Below are 13,531 nucleotides of genomic sequence, written 5' to 3'. Positions count from 1 at the left end.
AGCTTATCCATGGTTTTAAATCAGAATATTAAGAAGCAACAATTTAAAAATGATGCATTGTAAACGGGGGGAAAAAAACAGAAGACCCATGGCAGGTGACTCGCTGGGGTCTCAGCACTGATCCTGCATTACCCCAATAATCACTGCCTGCCAGTTGGAAAAAGACCTGTTTAATCTTACTCTATTTCCTGTCTGCCAACAAGTTTTCAATCTCAATACAATCGCCCCAATCCCATGTGCTTCAATTTTTGTGAAGAAGTTGCTGTGTTGGTGGACGAGGGGAATCGGGTTCACATTCTCTATCTCAGGGCATAATCAGCAACAACTTGTATTTACACAGAGTGTTGTGGGACTGGAGGAGGTTACTGAGATACTGAGGAACTTTTTTAAATTAATTTTTACTGGATGTAGGCGTCACTTGCTGGGCCAGCATTTCTTGCCCATCTCTAACTGCCCTCCATTTCAGAAGGCATTTGAGAGTCAACCACATTGCTGTGGGTCTGGAGTCACATGTAGGCCAGACCAGGTAAGGACAGCAGGTTTCCTTCCCGAAAGGACATGACTGAACCAGAGTGGTTTTGACGACGATCAACAATGGTTAAGGTTTGTCATTAGACTTTTAATTCGAGATTTTAATTGAATTCAAATTTCACCATTGCCTGTGGTGGGATTCGAACCTGGGTCCCCAGAGCCTTACCCTGAGTCCAGTGATAATTCCACTGTGCCGCTGCCTCCCCTATTCATCCAATTGTTATTGTTTATCTCAGGGCGCAGAAACAACAGAATCCAACTTTGCCGGTCACACATGAAGTCGTCTATGTTTCAGCAGGCTGTAATACTGATTAAATCCCTTCCCACACATGGAGCAGTTGAAAGGTTTTGCCCCAGTGTGAACTCGCTGGTGTCTCTGCAGGCGGGATGGATCAGTGAATCCCTTCCCACACAGGGAGCAGGTGAACGGTTCTGTCGCAGTGTGAGCTCGCTGGTGTTTCAGCATATAGGATGAATCAGTGAATCCCTTCCCACACACAGAGCAGGTGAACGGCTTCTCCCCGGTGTGAATGCGTTGGTGTTTCAGCAGGCCAGATGACTGAGTGAATCCCTTTCCACACACAGAGCACAGGAACGGCCTCTCCCCGGTGTGAACACGCTGGTGTCTCTGCAGGTTGGATACCTGAGTGTATCCCTTCCCACACACAGAGCAGGTGAACGGCTTCTCCCCGGTGTGAACTCGCTGGTGTCTCTGCAGGTGGGATGGATCAGTGAATCCCTTCCCACACTGAGAGCAGGTGAACGGTTCTGTCGCAGTGTGAACTCGCTGGTGTCTCTGCAGGCTGGATACCTGAGTGTATCCCTTCCCACACACAGAGCAGGTGAACGGCTTCTCCCCGGTGTGAACTCGCTGGTGTGTCTGCAGGCTGGATGAACCAATGAATCCCTTCCCACACACAGAGCAGGTGAACGGCCTGTCCCCTGTGTGAATGTATTGGTGTCTCAGCAGGTCAGATGACTGAGTGAATCTCTTGCCACAAATGGAGCAAGAGAATGGCTTCTCCCCGGTGTGAACAGGCCGATGTTTCAGCAGGTGTTGTAAAGAAGCAAATGCTTTCCCGCACACAGGGCAAACGTAAGGCCTCTCCCCTGTGTGAACACGCTCGTGTATCACAAGCTGGGATGAATGAGGAAACCTCTTCCCACACACGGAGCAGAGGAATGGCCTCTCCCCAGTGTGAACTCGCCGGTGCCTCAGAAGATAGTAAGACCGAGTGAATTCCTTCCCACACACCGAGCAGGTGAACAGCTTCTCCCCAGTGTGAACTCGCTGGTGTGTCAGCTGGTCAGTTGATTGAACTTCTTCCTTTCTACACATTGAGGAGGTGAATGGTTTCCCTCCAGTGTGAATACTCTTGTGTGTCAAAAGGTGTGAAAATCGAGTGAATCTCTTCCCACACAGGGAGCAGAGGAAAGGCCTCTCCCCAGTGTGAACTCGCTTGTGTGTCAGAAGATGAGATGAATGAGCGAATCTCTTCCCACAAACAGAACAGGGGTACGGCCTCTCCCCGGTGTGAGTGTCCTGGTGTCTCAGCAGACTAATCCTTCTTTTGAAGGTCTTCTCACATTTAAAGCATTTAAAATGTCTCTTCTGAGAATGAACCAGTTGGTGAACGGTGCAGTGGGAGGACTGAGTGAATCTCTTCCCACACTGGGAGCAGCTGAATGGCCTGTCCTTGGTATGAACTGGTTGATGCTCAGTGAGATGCACTGAGTTGCTGAACGACTCCCCGCAGTGGGAGCAGCTGAACGGTCTCTCGTGTGTGTGAAGGAGCTGGTGCTCTGCAAGGCGGGAGGACTGGCTGAACCTCTTCCCGCAGTGGGAGCAGCTGAACGGTCTCTCGTCAGTGTGAAGGAGCTGGTGTTGGGCCTGTTCCTCAGAGGTTTCAATGCTTTCCCCAGAGTCAGAGCTTTGAAGAGGCTTCTGAATAATGTGATCGAGTTGGTGAGCCAGCAGGTTGGACGAACACATGAATTTCTTCCCACACACGGAGCAGGTGAATGAACTCTCACTATTGCGAGCTCGCTGTCGTGTCAGCATGTTTTCCAGCTGTATCAATCCCTTCCCACAGGAGGGGCAAGGAAACAGATTCTCACCAGTTTCCAACTGAGATGGTCAATTAAATCCCTTCAGATGCACAAATTTTCAGATTCCGATGAACCGATTGACTCTGTCTGACGTGAGATTCGATCATCCAGACTGCAGATCCTTCTCTTCAATTTCCTGTAAAATAAGTTTACAAAGAATTACATGGATGGCACAGTGGTTAGTACTCCTGCCTCTCAGCACCAGGGACATGGGTTCGATTGTAGCCTTGGTTACCTGTCTGTATGGAGTTTGCGCATTCTCCTTGTGTCTGTGTGGGTTTCCTCCGGGTGCTCCAGTTCCCTCCCACTCTCCAAAGATGTTCAGGTTAGGTGGTTGCCCCTTTCTGTCCCAAGATGTATAGGTTCGGGAGATTAGCGGAGTAAATATGTGGGGTTACGGGAATAGCCTGGGTGGGGTGGTCTGAAAGGCCTCCTTCTGCACTGTAGGGATTCTATGAATACATGAGATACACAATACACAAACAGGCCAGTCTATTTTTTAAATTCATTTTTAACGGGGTGTGGGCGTCACCGACTGGGACAGCATTTATTGCCCATCCCCAACTGCCCTCCATTTCACAGGGCATTTGAGAGTCAACCACATTGCTGTGGTTACATGTAGGCCAGACCAGTTAAGGCCAGCAGATTTCCATCCTTAAAGGACATCAGTGAACCAGATGGGTTTTTACGACAATCAACAATGGTTTCATGGTCATCATCAGACTTTTAATTGAATTTAAATTTCACCATCTGCTGTGGTGGGATTCGAACCTAGGTCCCCAGAACATTATCCTGGGTCTCTGGGTTGCTAGTCCAGTGATAGTTCCACTGTGCCACTGCCTCCGCCGCCACCCCACCCCTGCCCTGATCTGTACTGGAATTTCTAATCCACACAAATCTCCTCTCATTCTGCTCACCTTAACTCAGCTTTTCAGCTCAACTTTTTAATCCTTTTTCTCTCATGTTCTCATCTGGTTTCCTTTTTAAAGCATCTAAAGTATTTGTCTCAACCACTTCCAGTCGCAGTGAGTTCCATATTCTAACAACTGTCCGAAGAAATAAATATCTCCTCCTGTTTGATTTATTCGTCTCTGTTGTCTGTTCATGGTTCCCAGTATTGGAAACACCAACAAGTGGAAACATTCCATTCACATCCTCCGACTTATCCCATTCAGAAAGCCCATATCAGAAGAGACAACATTTTTCTCTTGGTTTGAGCTTGTTGTGTGTAAATCCTCCCCTTCTAACCCCCTGTTTAAGAAAAAGTGTCCAAAATCCATCACGATAGAAAATCGCAATATTGTCTCAGGTACAAGTAATTCAGAAAACTATTATTTATTGTGAGGGGAATTGAGTAAAAGCAGGGAAGTTATGTTTCAGTTGCACAGGGCATTGGTTAGACATATCTGGAGCAGTGTGTACATTATCGGTTTCCTTATTTAAGGAAAAATATGAGTGCATATTATTCTTTAACTGCTTTATGAGAAGCAGTTCATAGTAGGTTTAGTAGATTAATACCTGGAAATGGGTGGATTGTCCGATGAGGAGCAGTGAGACAGTCTCTGCTCGAGTTTAGCTTCTGCTCGACTTCAAAAGAGTAAGAGGCAACTTAATTTAAACCTTCAAGATTCTGAAAACTCTTGACAGGGTGAATATGGAGAGAAAGGTTAAAGCAAATTACTGCGGATGCTGGAATCTGAAACCAAAAGAGAAAATGCTGGAAAATCTCAGGAGGTCTGGCAGCATCTGTGAGGAGAGAAAAGAGCTGAAGCTTCGAGTCCAGGTGACCTTTTGTCAAAGCATAAAAAAGGCATAGAAAGTGGGAGATATTTACACTGTGAGGGAATGAAAGATGGGTCCAAGCCACAGGAACCAGGGGAAAGGATGCTAATGGCAGTCCATAGAGAGTATAGAAGTGTGAATGGCCAAACAGCAGAGAAGCTGAAGAAGTTGTGATGGATGAAGATGTTGGGGGGGGGTGGATTGGAGGGAGGAAAAATTGAGAAAAAGGGGGAAAGGCGAAGCAAAGGGGGAGAAAAGGTGCTGCCTGACCTGCTGAGACTTTCCAGCATTTTCTGTTTTGGATCTGGAGAGGATGTTTACTCTCAGGGGAGAATCTAGGGAGTCGCTGTTTTAAAAAACAGCATTGCCCATTGAAAACAGAGATGAGATGTTTTTCTCTCAGAGGGTCATGAATCTTTGGATTCACGTTCTTCAAAAGTGGAAGTAGAGTCTGATTTCAATTAGATAAATCTCTTGGGGCGACAGGGATCAGGGTATTGAATTTGATAATCAGCCATGACAATAATGAATGGCGGCGCACGCTCGAAGGGCCGAACGGCCGACTCCCAGCTTCTATTTTCTATGTATGTTTCTATGTAAACATGAGGAGCCTGGGGCTGAAGTGTAACCAAAAGCTGTGTAACCGCTTTAGGTAACTATATCATAGAAACCCTACAGTGCAGAAGGAGGCCATTCGGCCCATCGAGTCTGCACCGACCACAATCCCACCCAGGCCCTATCCCCACATATTTACCCGCTAATCCCTCTAACCTACACATCTCAGGACTCTAAGGGGCAATTTTTAACCTGGCCAATCAACCTAACCCGCACATCTTTGGACTGTGGGAGGAAACCGGAGCACCCGGAGGAAACCCACGCAGACACGAGGAGAATGTGCAAACTCCACACAGACAGTGACCCGAGCTGGGAATTGAACCCGGGACCCTGGAGCTGTGAAGCAGCAGTGCTAACCACTGTGCTACCGTGCCGCCCCTTTAAAGTACTCATTTAATACCTCACCCATTTCATAGAATCATAGAAATCATAGAAACCCTACAGTGCAGAAGGAGGCCATTCGGCCCATCGAGTCTATACAGAGTTTGCAACCTCTCAGACTGAATATGTACATGGCCCATGGACTCATCGAGGCTGCAAACAGCAGCTGCAGCCTGGGTGGGTGAAGCTGTTTAGAAACCTATTGCTCATTGTGCTATAGGACCGGGAGCTAGGACCTGGAGGGGAAGCAGAAACATGAAGCCCCGCCCACTCGATGTTGCGTCACCGAGAACATGCGCTCTCCTCCCTGCTGAATCAAGATGGCGGCCGTTAACCTGAGTCTCGTCTCGGGAAAAAGACCGGAAGCTGCAAACACAGACCGACGGGCTCATTTTCGAGATTTGAGGCTTTGACCAGGTATTTAGAAACCCTCGACGTCCATCCGCCGGTTCCATTGCTCCCTCTACGTTTCCGCATCCTTACCGGCTGCTGATGAGACAGAGGAACTTCTCTCCGATTGCGATCACCCACACTGCGTGCTGCAAACGCCGTTGCTTACTGCGCATGCTCCAGACTGTAACATTACTGCGCATGCGAACCCCTTCCCGTGCGTTCTATGGGGACACCTCAGCCCCGCCCCTCATTCAGTCCGATTGGATGGAGGACCAGCCGCTCCCGCTCGGTCCTCCAGCCCGCCCCCTATTCCTATTGGTCCGGAGCGGCCGTCAATCAGTGCCCGGGCATTGTGATGTGGAGCATGCGCAGTGTCATTGCTGTCCTTGGCGCTTGTTTGTCCCGGAGAAGCGGAGTCAGCGTTAGGCGGTGGCTGGGAGGATTTGGAAACACTTTGTGGATCCGCAAACCCTTCAGAATCATTGTCAGCTCCCTGGTTTGCAGCTGCGGGGCTTCTCCCTCCCTCCCGGGAACAGGCCCAGGTTAACGGCCCCATCCTGGCTCAGCCACTGGAGGATGGTTCACATCAGAGGATGGGGGAGGGGGACAATAAATAAGAGGTTACACTTTGGCCTCAAATCAATGAGGACTCTGATCTCTGGGAAGGAAGGACACCCTGGGAGGTGGGCGGGGAGGATTCACAAACACCCGCTGGAGGCCCCAACACCCCCAATAAGACCCATTGGTTTTATTGTCAGTCTGCAGACAGGAGCTGGAGAACTGAACCCAGACAGAGGAGAGGGAGGGAGAAAACTGGGAGTGGAGGAAAGAAATGGTGAGATGGGTTTGGATTTCAGCCCAGGGAGGAGGGAGAGTGTGTGGTACAGGGATTTACTGATTTGGGGGAACAAGAGAGGCAATTTTCTTTTTAGCATGGCCAATCAACCTAACCCGCACATCTTTGGACTGAATTTCTATCTCGATTGACCGTGACAATTTTTGTTAACTCCTTTTACAGGTGAGGTGAGGAAACATCACATAAAAATCAGATTGAGTATCGACTTATTTGGACCTGAATATCCTGAGACTTTGAACGTGGAAGGAGAAATGTTTGTCTGTTCTGCCTGGAGGAGGAGATTTCAAACATCAGTGTGACTGGAAAAGCACTGAGACACACACACACACACACCCAAGTGAGAGTGTTCCAGTGAACTGACTGGAAAAAGCTTAAACCAGTTACACAGCCTGAAAAAACATCACACCATTCACAGCTGGGAGAAACTGTACATATGTTGTGTGTGTGGACAAGACTTCAACTGATCATCCAACCTGGAGAGACACAAGGACACTGGCACTATGGAGAAACCGTGGAAATGTGAGGACTGTGGGAAGGGATTCAATTATCCTTCCCATCTCGAAACTCATCGTCGCAGTCACACAGGAGAGAGACCGTTCATCTGCTGTGTGTGTGGAAAAGGTTTTGTTCAGTCACAACACCTGCAGTCACACCAACGCTCTCATTCCAATAAGAGACATTTAAAATGTTCCAACTGTGAGAAGAGCTTTAAGAGCAAAAAGCACTTGAAACAGCACCAACACACACACACTGGAGAGAGGCCATTCATCTGCTCTGTGTGTGGGAAGGGATTCACTCAGTCAGCCACACTGATGAGACACCAGCAGACTCACACGGGAAAAAGGCCGTTCACCTGCTCAGTGTGTGGGAAAGGATTCATTCAGTCATCCACCCTGCTGAGGCATCAGCGAGTTCACACTGGGGAGAGGCCGTTCCCTTGCTCCAAGTGTGGGAAGGAATTCACTCGGTTAGACACTCTCAGTTTGCATCAACATGTTCACACTGAAAAATTACTTTTTAAACATTACGAATGAGAGAAGAGTGAGTTGCAGACACACCAATGCATTTGTGTTGAAGAGTGGATGCTCACCTGCTCTGTCTGTGGGAAGGGACTCATTCAGTCACAACACCTATTGAGACATCAGTAAGTTTTTGTGCAAGGGTGGGATTCTGTCAATCACTTCCATTGTGTGTTTCTGCTCATGTTAAACTCCAACCCTGTTATAGGAGTTATTGATATTCTAGATAAATGTCACTAAGTCAGTTTTTATGGAAATGCGCAGTGCTGTGTTAATATTTCTCCAATGGAAGAGGAGACTAATTGATGTCCTGCTACCAGCTTCATTTGGGGCCTTTGCTCATTTCGAACTCTAGATTATTTCAGTTCTCACGCCTTCGGTTATTCTCGTGGACAATTCTCAGCTCCCCATATTTTCCAGAGTGTCTCTCCTGGTGCTGGGATCCAGGGAAGTTATCGGTCACAGTCCTGTGATCAATAAAGCTAAAACCAAGTCTGCTTGTTGTTTTTGACTCTTGGACTTCACCCCTGTCCCAAAACATCTCTCTCTTCTTTGATATGTGAATGGAACATGATGCCTGCAACCCTGGTTTAAATTGAAATCGTCTCAGCAAATTTAACAGGAGCCTGCAGGCTGACGAGATTGTGTTACACTGTCAGTGTGTTCCTCTGCTGCTCTGTATTTAACAGGAACCTGCAGGCTAACGAGATTGTGTTACACTGTCGGTGTGTTCCTCTGCTGCTCTGTATTTAACAGGAGCCTGCAGGCTGATGAGACAGTGTTACACTGTCAGTGTGTTCCTGTACTGCTCTGTATTTAACAGGAGCCTGCAGGCTGATGAGACTGTGTTACACTGTCAGTGTGTTCCTGTACTGCTCTGTATTTAACAGGAGCCTGCAGGCTGATGAGATTGTGTTACACTGTCGGTGTGTTCCTCTGCTGCTCTGTATTTAACAGGAACCTGCAGGCTGATGAGACAGTGTTACACTGTCAGTGTGTTCCTCTGCTGCTCTGTATTTAACAGGAGCCTGCAGGCTGATGAGACAGTGTTACACTGTCAGTGTGTTCCTGTACTGCTCTGTATTTAACAGGAGCCTGCAAGCTGATGAGACAGTGTTACACTGTCAGCATGTTCCTCTGCTGCTCTGTATTTAACAGGAGCCTGCAAGCTGATGAGACAGTGTTACACTGTCAGTGTGTTCCTGTACTGCTCTGTATTTAACAGGAGCCTGCAGGCTGATTAGACTCTTCTCCGGTCAGTGTGCTCCTGTACAGTGGAGCCTTTGCTGTTATGAAATGTGGGTGAAAAGTAATGAGCATCATATCCTTGCTCATGTTGCTGTGATTGTGCAGAAAGGGGATGTGTAAAGAGCTGGTCTTTGTGTGGAGATATGAACCAAGGAAATGGTATGTGTTTGTGACAGTGACACAACCTGTGCTCACACTCAGAACAATGCACAGATATCATTCTGGTTACAGTTTGAACAGGGTCAGATCACAACTGTAGTGAACAATTTAAACATGAATATCTCTCGTGTAGCTGCAGCTTGTTAGATCAGAGCTGGGGAGGAGAGAGTTCTGAATCCACTGTATTATCTCTGTTCTCCAGACTGGGTAACTTTTTAAATCGAATGATATTTCATTCAAGAAACAGGATCACAGCCAAAAGGCTGAATTGCTTTGTAACTTGTATCAAAAAATCATAAAATTCAGGTACAGACTAAATAATCATGTTAAACACATGGAAACTGTGACAATCCAGTAATAATAACAATTAACAAATTCATCAGGTAATAGGAAAGTGGTAAACAGGATATTAAAGAAGGAATATTGAATTAGATTATGTTAAAATTACAGACCAATACACCATTACAGGCTCGGAGATGCATATAAATTTCATATAAAAGGCAGGCAGTGGCGTAGTGATATTGTCGCTGAACTAGTAATCAAGAGTCCCAGGTAATACTTCAGGGACCAGGGTTCGAATCCCATCACGGCAGGTGGTGAAATCTGAATTCAATAAAAATCTGGAGTTAAAAGTCTCATGACCAGGAAACTGTTGTTGATTGTTGTAAAAAAACCCCATCTGGTTCACGAATGTGTTTAGGGAAGGAAATCTGCCGTCCTTACCTGGTCTGGCACATCTTTGACTCCAGATCCACAGCAATGTGGTTGACTCTTAAATGCCCTCTGCAATGGCCTAGCAATCCACTCAGTTCAAGGGTAATTAGGGTGGGTACTAAATGCTGGCCAAGCCAGTGACATCCACATCCCATGAATGAATTTTTAAAAAGTACTTCACTGAGTACTGGAACCATGTGAGGAATTACTCTGTCTGTATTATTGCAGTGCTGTTAATAAAGTCAGTAAAAGACAATCTGTTGTTGGGAGCTTGATTATCAGCGGCTGAAACCACAAGGTTCAATATTTAGAGTCAATAAGATGAACAAAGAAACACATCAGGGCCCAATACTCCAGCTGGATACTCACAGGAGAAAGTCTGTTATCTAAAACCTTGAGTGGAGAGAACAGAGAAAGATCCCAACTGTAAAAAACCCTCAAATTATTTATAAATAGTTTTCTAATGTTGACAGATTTCAAGTCAGTTTCTATCACTGAAGTCAATGGCAGGTGAGAGATGGCCAAAGGTTCCAGATAGAAATGTAACTTGATGTTATCATTACCTTACATTGGTAGATTCAGGATTTTCACACAAACATTTTCAATCTTCGTACTATTTTCAGACTGTAAAGTTAAACCTGCCGTTTTACTTTGTCAGGAACAGATCCCAGTTTTACACCAATCTCTGATTTGACATCATGTTTCCAGCATTCTTTCTGACTCTAAATATAGTTGTAAAGGAGCTTCTGTTCCATATCTAAGAGCTCTAAACCATGGAAGAGAGTGGCTTTCTTACACACATCAGGATTAACCCACACATTCAGTCTTCAATATGATTAAAAGCAGAATCTAATTCTTGCAGTCATTTGTGAACTCGCTGGTGTGTCACAAGCTGTGATGACAGAGTGAATCAAAGAACAAAGAACAGTACAGCACAGGAAACAGGCCCTTCGACCCTCCAAGCCTGTGCCGCTCCTTGGTCCAACTAGACCAATCGTTTGTATCCCTCCATTCCCTTCCCACACATTGAGCAGGTGAACGGCCTCTCCCCAGTGTGAACTCGCTGGTGTCTCAGCAGATGGGATGACTGAGTGAATCCCTTCCCACAGTCAGAGCAGGTGAACGGCCTCTCTCCAGTGTGAACTTTCTGGTGTTTCAGGAGTTGGGATGACTGAGAGAATCTTTTCCCACATACGGAGCAGGTGAATGGCCCCTCCCCAGTGTAAACTCGCTGGTGTTTGAGGAGTTGGGATGACTGAGAGAATCTTTTCCCACAAACGGAGCAGGTGAATGGTCTCTCCCCAGTGTGAACTCGCTGGTGCAACAGAAGCTGGTATGACTGAGTGAATCCCTTCCCACACTCAGAGCAGATGAATGGCCTCTCCCCAGTGTGAACCTGCTGGTGTGTCCGAAGGTGGTGTGGTTGAGTGAATCACTTTCCACACACAGAGCAGATGAATGGCCTCGCCCCAGTGTGACTTCGCTGGTGTGTGAGCAAGTCAGATGACTGAACAAATCTCTTCCCACACTCAGAGCAGATGAACAGTCTCTCCCCAGTGTGAAGTCGTTCGTGTATTTGCAGATACCTTTTGCTCTTAAAGCTCTTATCGCAGTCAGAACATTAAAAAAGTCTCTGATCACTGTGTACATGTTGATGTTCAGTGAGCTGGCATGACTGAGTGAATTCGTTGCCACACACAGGCCTGATGAATGCGGTCTCCTCAGTGTGAACTTGCTCATGCGCCAGCAGGTCACGAGTCAGCAAATTCCTTCCCACACATGGAGCATCTGAACGGCCTCTCCCCAGAATGAACTGGCTGGTGTGTCGACAGACTGGATAACTGAGTAAATCCATCTCCACACATGGAGAAGGTGAACGGTCCCTCCGCAGTGTGACTGTATTGATCATTTCCCAGTTCAAATGGGAACATTAATCCCATCCCACAATCACCATATGTCCATGCTTTCTCCATAATTCAGTTATTCATTTGTCTCTCCAGGTTGGATGTTCAGTTGGAGCCTCACACAGAATACCTGTACATTTCTCCGCATTGTGAAAGGTATGATGTTTTTTCAGGCTGTGTAACTGGTCTTTCCACAGTCAGGTCACTGGAACACTCACTCAGGTGAGTGTGTGTGTCTTGATGCTTTTCCAGTCACACTGATGTTTGAAATCTTTTCCCGCAGACAGAACTAACATTTCTCCTTCCACATTCAGAGGTCGATGATATTCAGTCCCTGATGAATCGAGTGATTCTGTCAGATTTTGACATGACGTTTGTTCTGACTTTCCCATCTGGAACTCCTCTCCCTCTAACGACACAGTAGCACAGTGGTTAGCACTGCTGCTTCACAGCTCCAGGGACCTGGGTTCGATTCCCGGCTCGGGTCACTATCTGTGTGGAGTTTGCACATTTTCCTCATGTCTGCATGGGTTTCCTCCGGGTGCTCCAGTTTTCTCCCACAGTCCAAAGATGTGCGGGTTAGGTTGATTGGCCATGCTAAAATTGCCCCTTAGTGTCCTGGGATGCGTGGATTAGATACCTCTGAACAAAAAAACTGAATTTGAAAATCTGGCCACTGCCTGAAGTATTGGAACCACGCAGGGATGATAAGATCTTCAGACAGAGACACCACCCCCCCACCCCCAAACACACACATGCACCCGCACACACACGCACTTCATGATCTGTTGGTAAGATTTCCTGAAACCCCAGAAGCTGGCTTTTATCAGGTGGCACATGGGACATTATACTGGGATAGCAGTGTTAGTGTGTAGATGTGATATGTTATATGTGGTTTAATTAACCTGTGGAAATGCCTGGTGAAGCTGCATTGAAGAACGGGTCCCTGATATGCTCAGCTCATCTAACAGAACAACATTGACTGATTAATGTGGTCAGTAGAATGGGACAACATTTTAAATCATCAAGGTATTGACACAGACTCCACAGACAAACTGACGTTAAAATAAACAGGACAGAATTAAAGACACTGAAATCGATCAGAAGAGTAAAATTAAACTGAAGAGGCATATAGAAAATATCCACAAGATGGATTTGGGTGAAAAGGGAGTTGAGAATCTTTAAAGTTGAACTTTTGTTTCAACCAGAGGTACTTACCACAAATCAGTAATATAGATTTGCAAGTGATGATCTACAGTTCCGGATAAATCAACGTCAACCGGTATCACATTTTAGTGAAAATGTGTTTATGTTGCTGATTCTGATCATTCTCGTTGCTTTAATATGTCATCAATATTAAGTAATCAAGAAATTAGGGAAAAACAATTGTAGCTTCGGAATAGCTGCATTAATCAGAAATCAGTTTGTGAGAATCAATAAGAATTTTCCCTTCTCAAGGTGGGAGATTGACAACTGATAAAATATGAAGGCATTTCTTAAATATTACCGGAATGGTTCATTCCCCCTCTCACTTCCATAGCAGTTGCTGGGTGACAAACACAGGACAGGCCTGTTATCACTGTCCACGATATGTCTCCCTCACAGACAATGAAACAAGATATTTCTAACTCTGATACGATTTGATCTCATGACTTGGATGGCCAGGCATGATCCTAATGAATGGTGGAGCAGGCTTGTAGGGCCAAATAGCCTCCTCCTGCTCCTATTTTCTCTGTTTCTACAAGTAAAGAGAGTGCAGAGGAGGTTTACCAGGATGTTGCCTGGTATGGAAGGGCTTAGTTATGAGGAGAGATTGGGTA

General features: G+C 46.3%; 3 protein-coding genes across 4 annotated transcripts in view; 1 reads left to right on the top strand and 2 right to left on the bottom strand.

Moving 5' to 3' along the window:
- Positions 1–598: 598 nt before the first annotated feature.
- On the bottom strand, positions 599–5,984 carry LOC144485551 (uncharacterized). Of its 2 annotated transcripts, none has more exons than XM_078203685.1 (2): positions 5,902–5,984; positions 599–2,776 (listed from the first exon to the last, which is right to left on the bottom strand). In XM_078203685.1, the coding sequence occupies exon 2, from the start codon at positions 2,591–2,593 to the stop codon at positions 800–802; it is 1,794 nt and encodes a 597-aa protein (XP_078059811.1). In that variant the 5' UTR covers positions 2,594–2,776; positions 5,902–5,984; the 3' UTR covers positions 599–799. The 2 variants fall into 2 exon arrangements, with proteins under 2 accessions (XP_078059811.1, XP_078059812.1); XM_078203686.1 differs by lacking the exon at positions 5,902–5,984 and adding an exon at positions 4,159–4,336.
- LOC144485554 (uncharacterized) lies at positions 5,753–8,170 on the top strand. The gene is made up of 2 exons (XM_078203688.1): positions 5,753–5,835; positions 6,830–8,170. The coding sequence occupies exon 2, from the start codon at positions 7,168–7,170 to the stop codon at positions 7,699–7,701; it is 534 nt and encodes a 177-aa protein (XP_078059814.1). The 5' UTR covers positions 5,753–5,835; positions 6,830–7,167; the 3' UTR covers positions 7,702–8,170.
- Positions 8,048–13,531, bottom strand: part of LOC144485548 (uncharacterized) — a 58,863-nt gene continuing 53,379 nt past the window's right edge. Inside the window, 2 exon segments of the mRNA XM_078203682.1 lie at positions 8,048–8,153; positions 10,872–11,203. Of these exon segments, the coding sequence (XP_078059808.1) occupies positions 8,048–8,153; positions 10,872–11,203 (438 nt within the window).

This window comes from Mustelus asterias, unplaced genomic scaffold (assembly GCF_964213995.1).
Source record: "Mustelus asterias unplaced genomic scaffold, sMusAst1.hap1.1 HAP1_SCAFFOLD_198, whole genome shotgun sequence".
Classification (NCBI taxonomy): domain Eukaryota; kingdom Metazoa; phylum Chordata; class Chondrichthyes; order Carcharhiniformes; family Triakidae; genus Mustelus; species Mustelus asterias.
The sequence above is the reverse complement of the archived record's forward strand: the minus strand, read 5'-3'. Positions and strand labels throughout refer to the sequence as shown.

Bases quoted from the DNA above. Each gene is read 5' to 3' on its own strand.
- LOC144485551 (XM_078203685.1), bottom strand. From the start codon at position 2,593: ATGCTGACACGACAGCGAGCTCGCAATAGTGAGAGTTCATTCACCTGC.
- LOC144485554 (XM_078203688.1), top strand. From the start codon at position 7,168: ATGGAGAAACCGTGGAAATGTGAGGACTGTGGGAAGGGATTCAATTAT.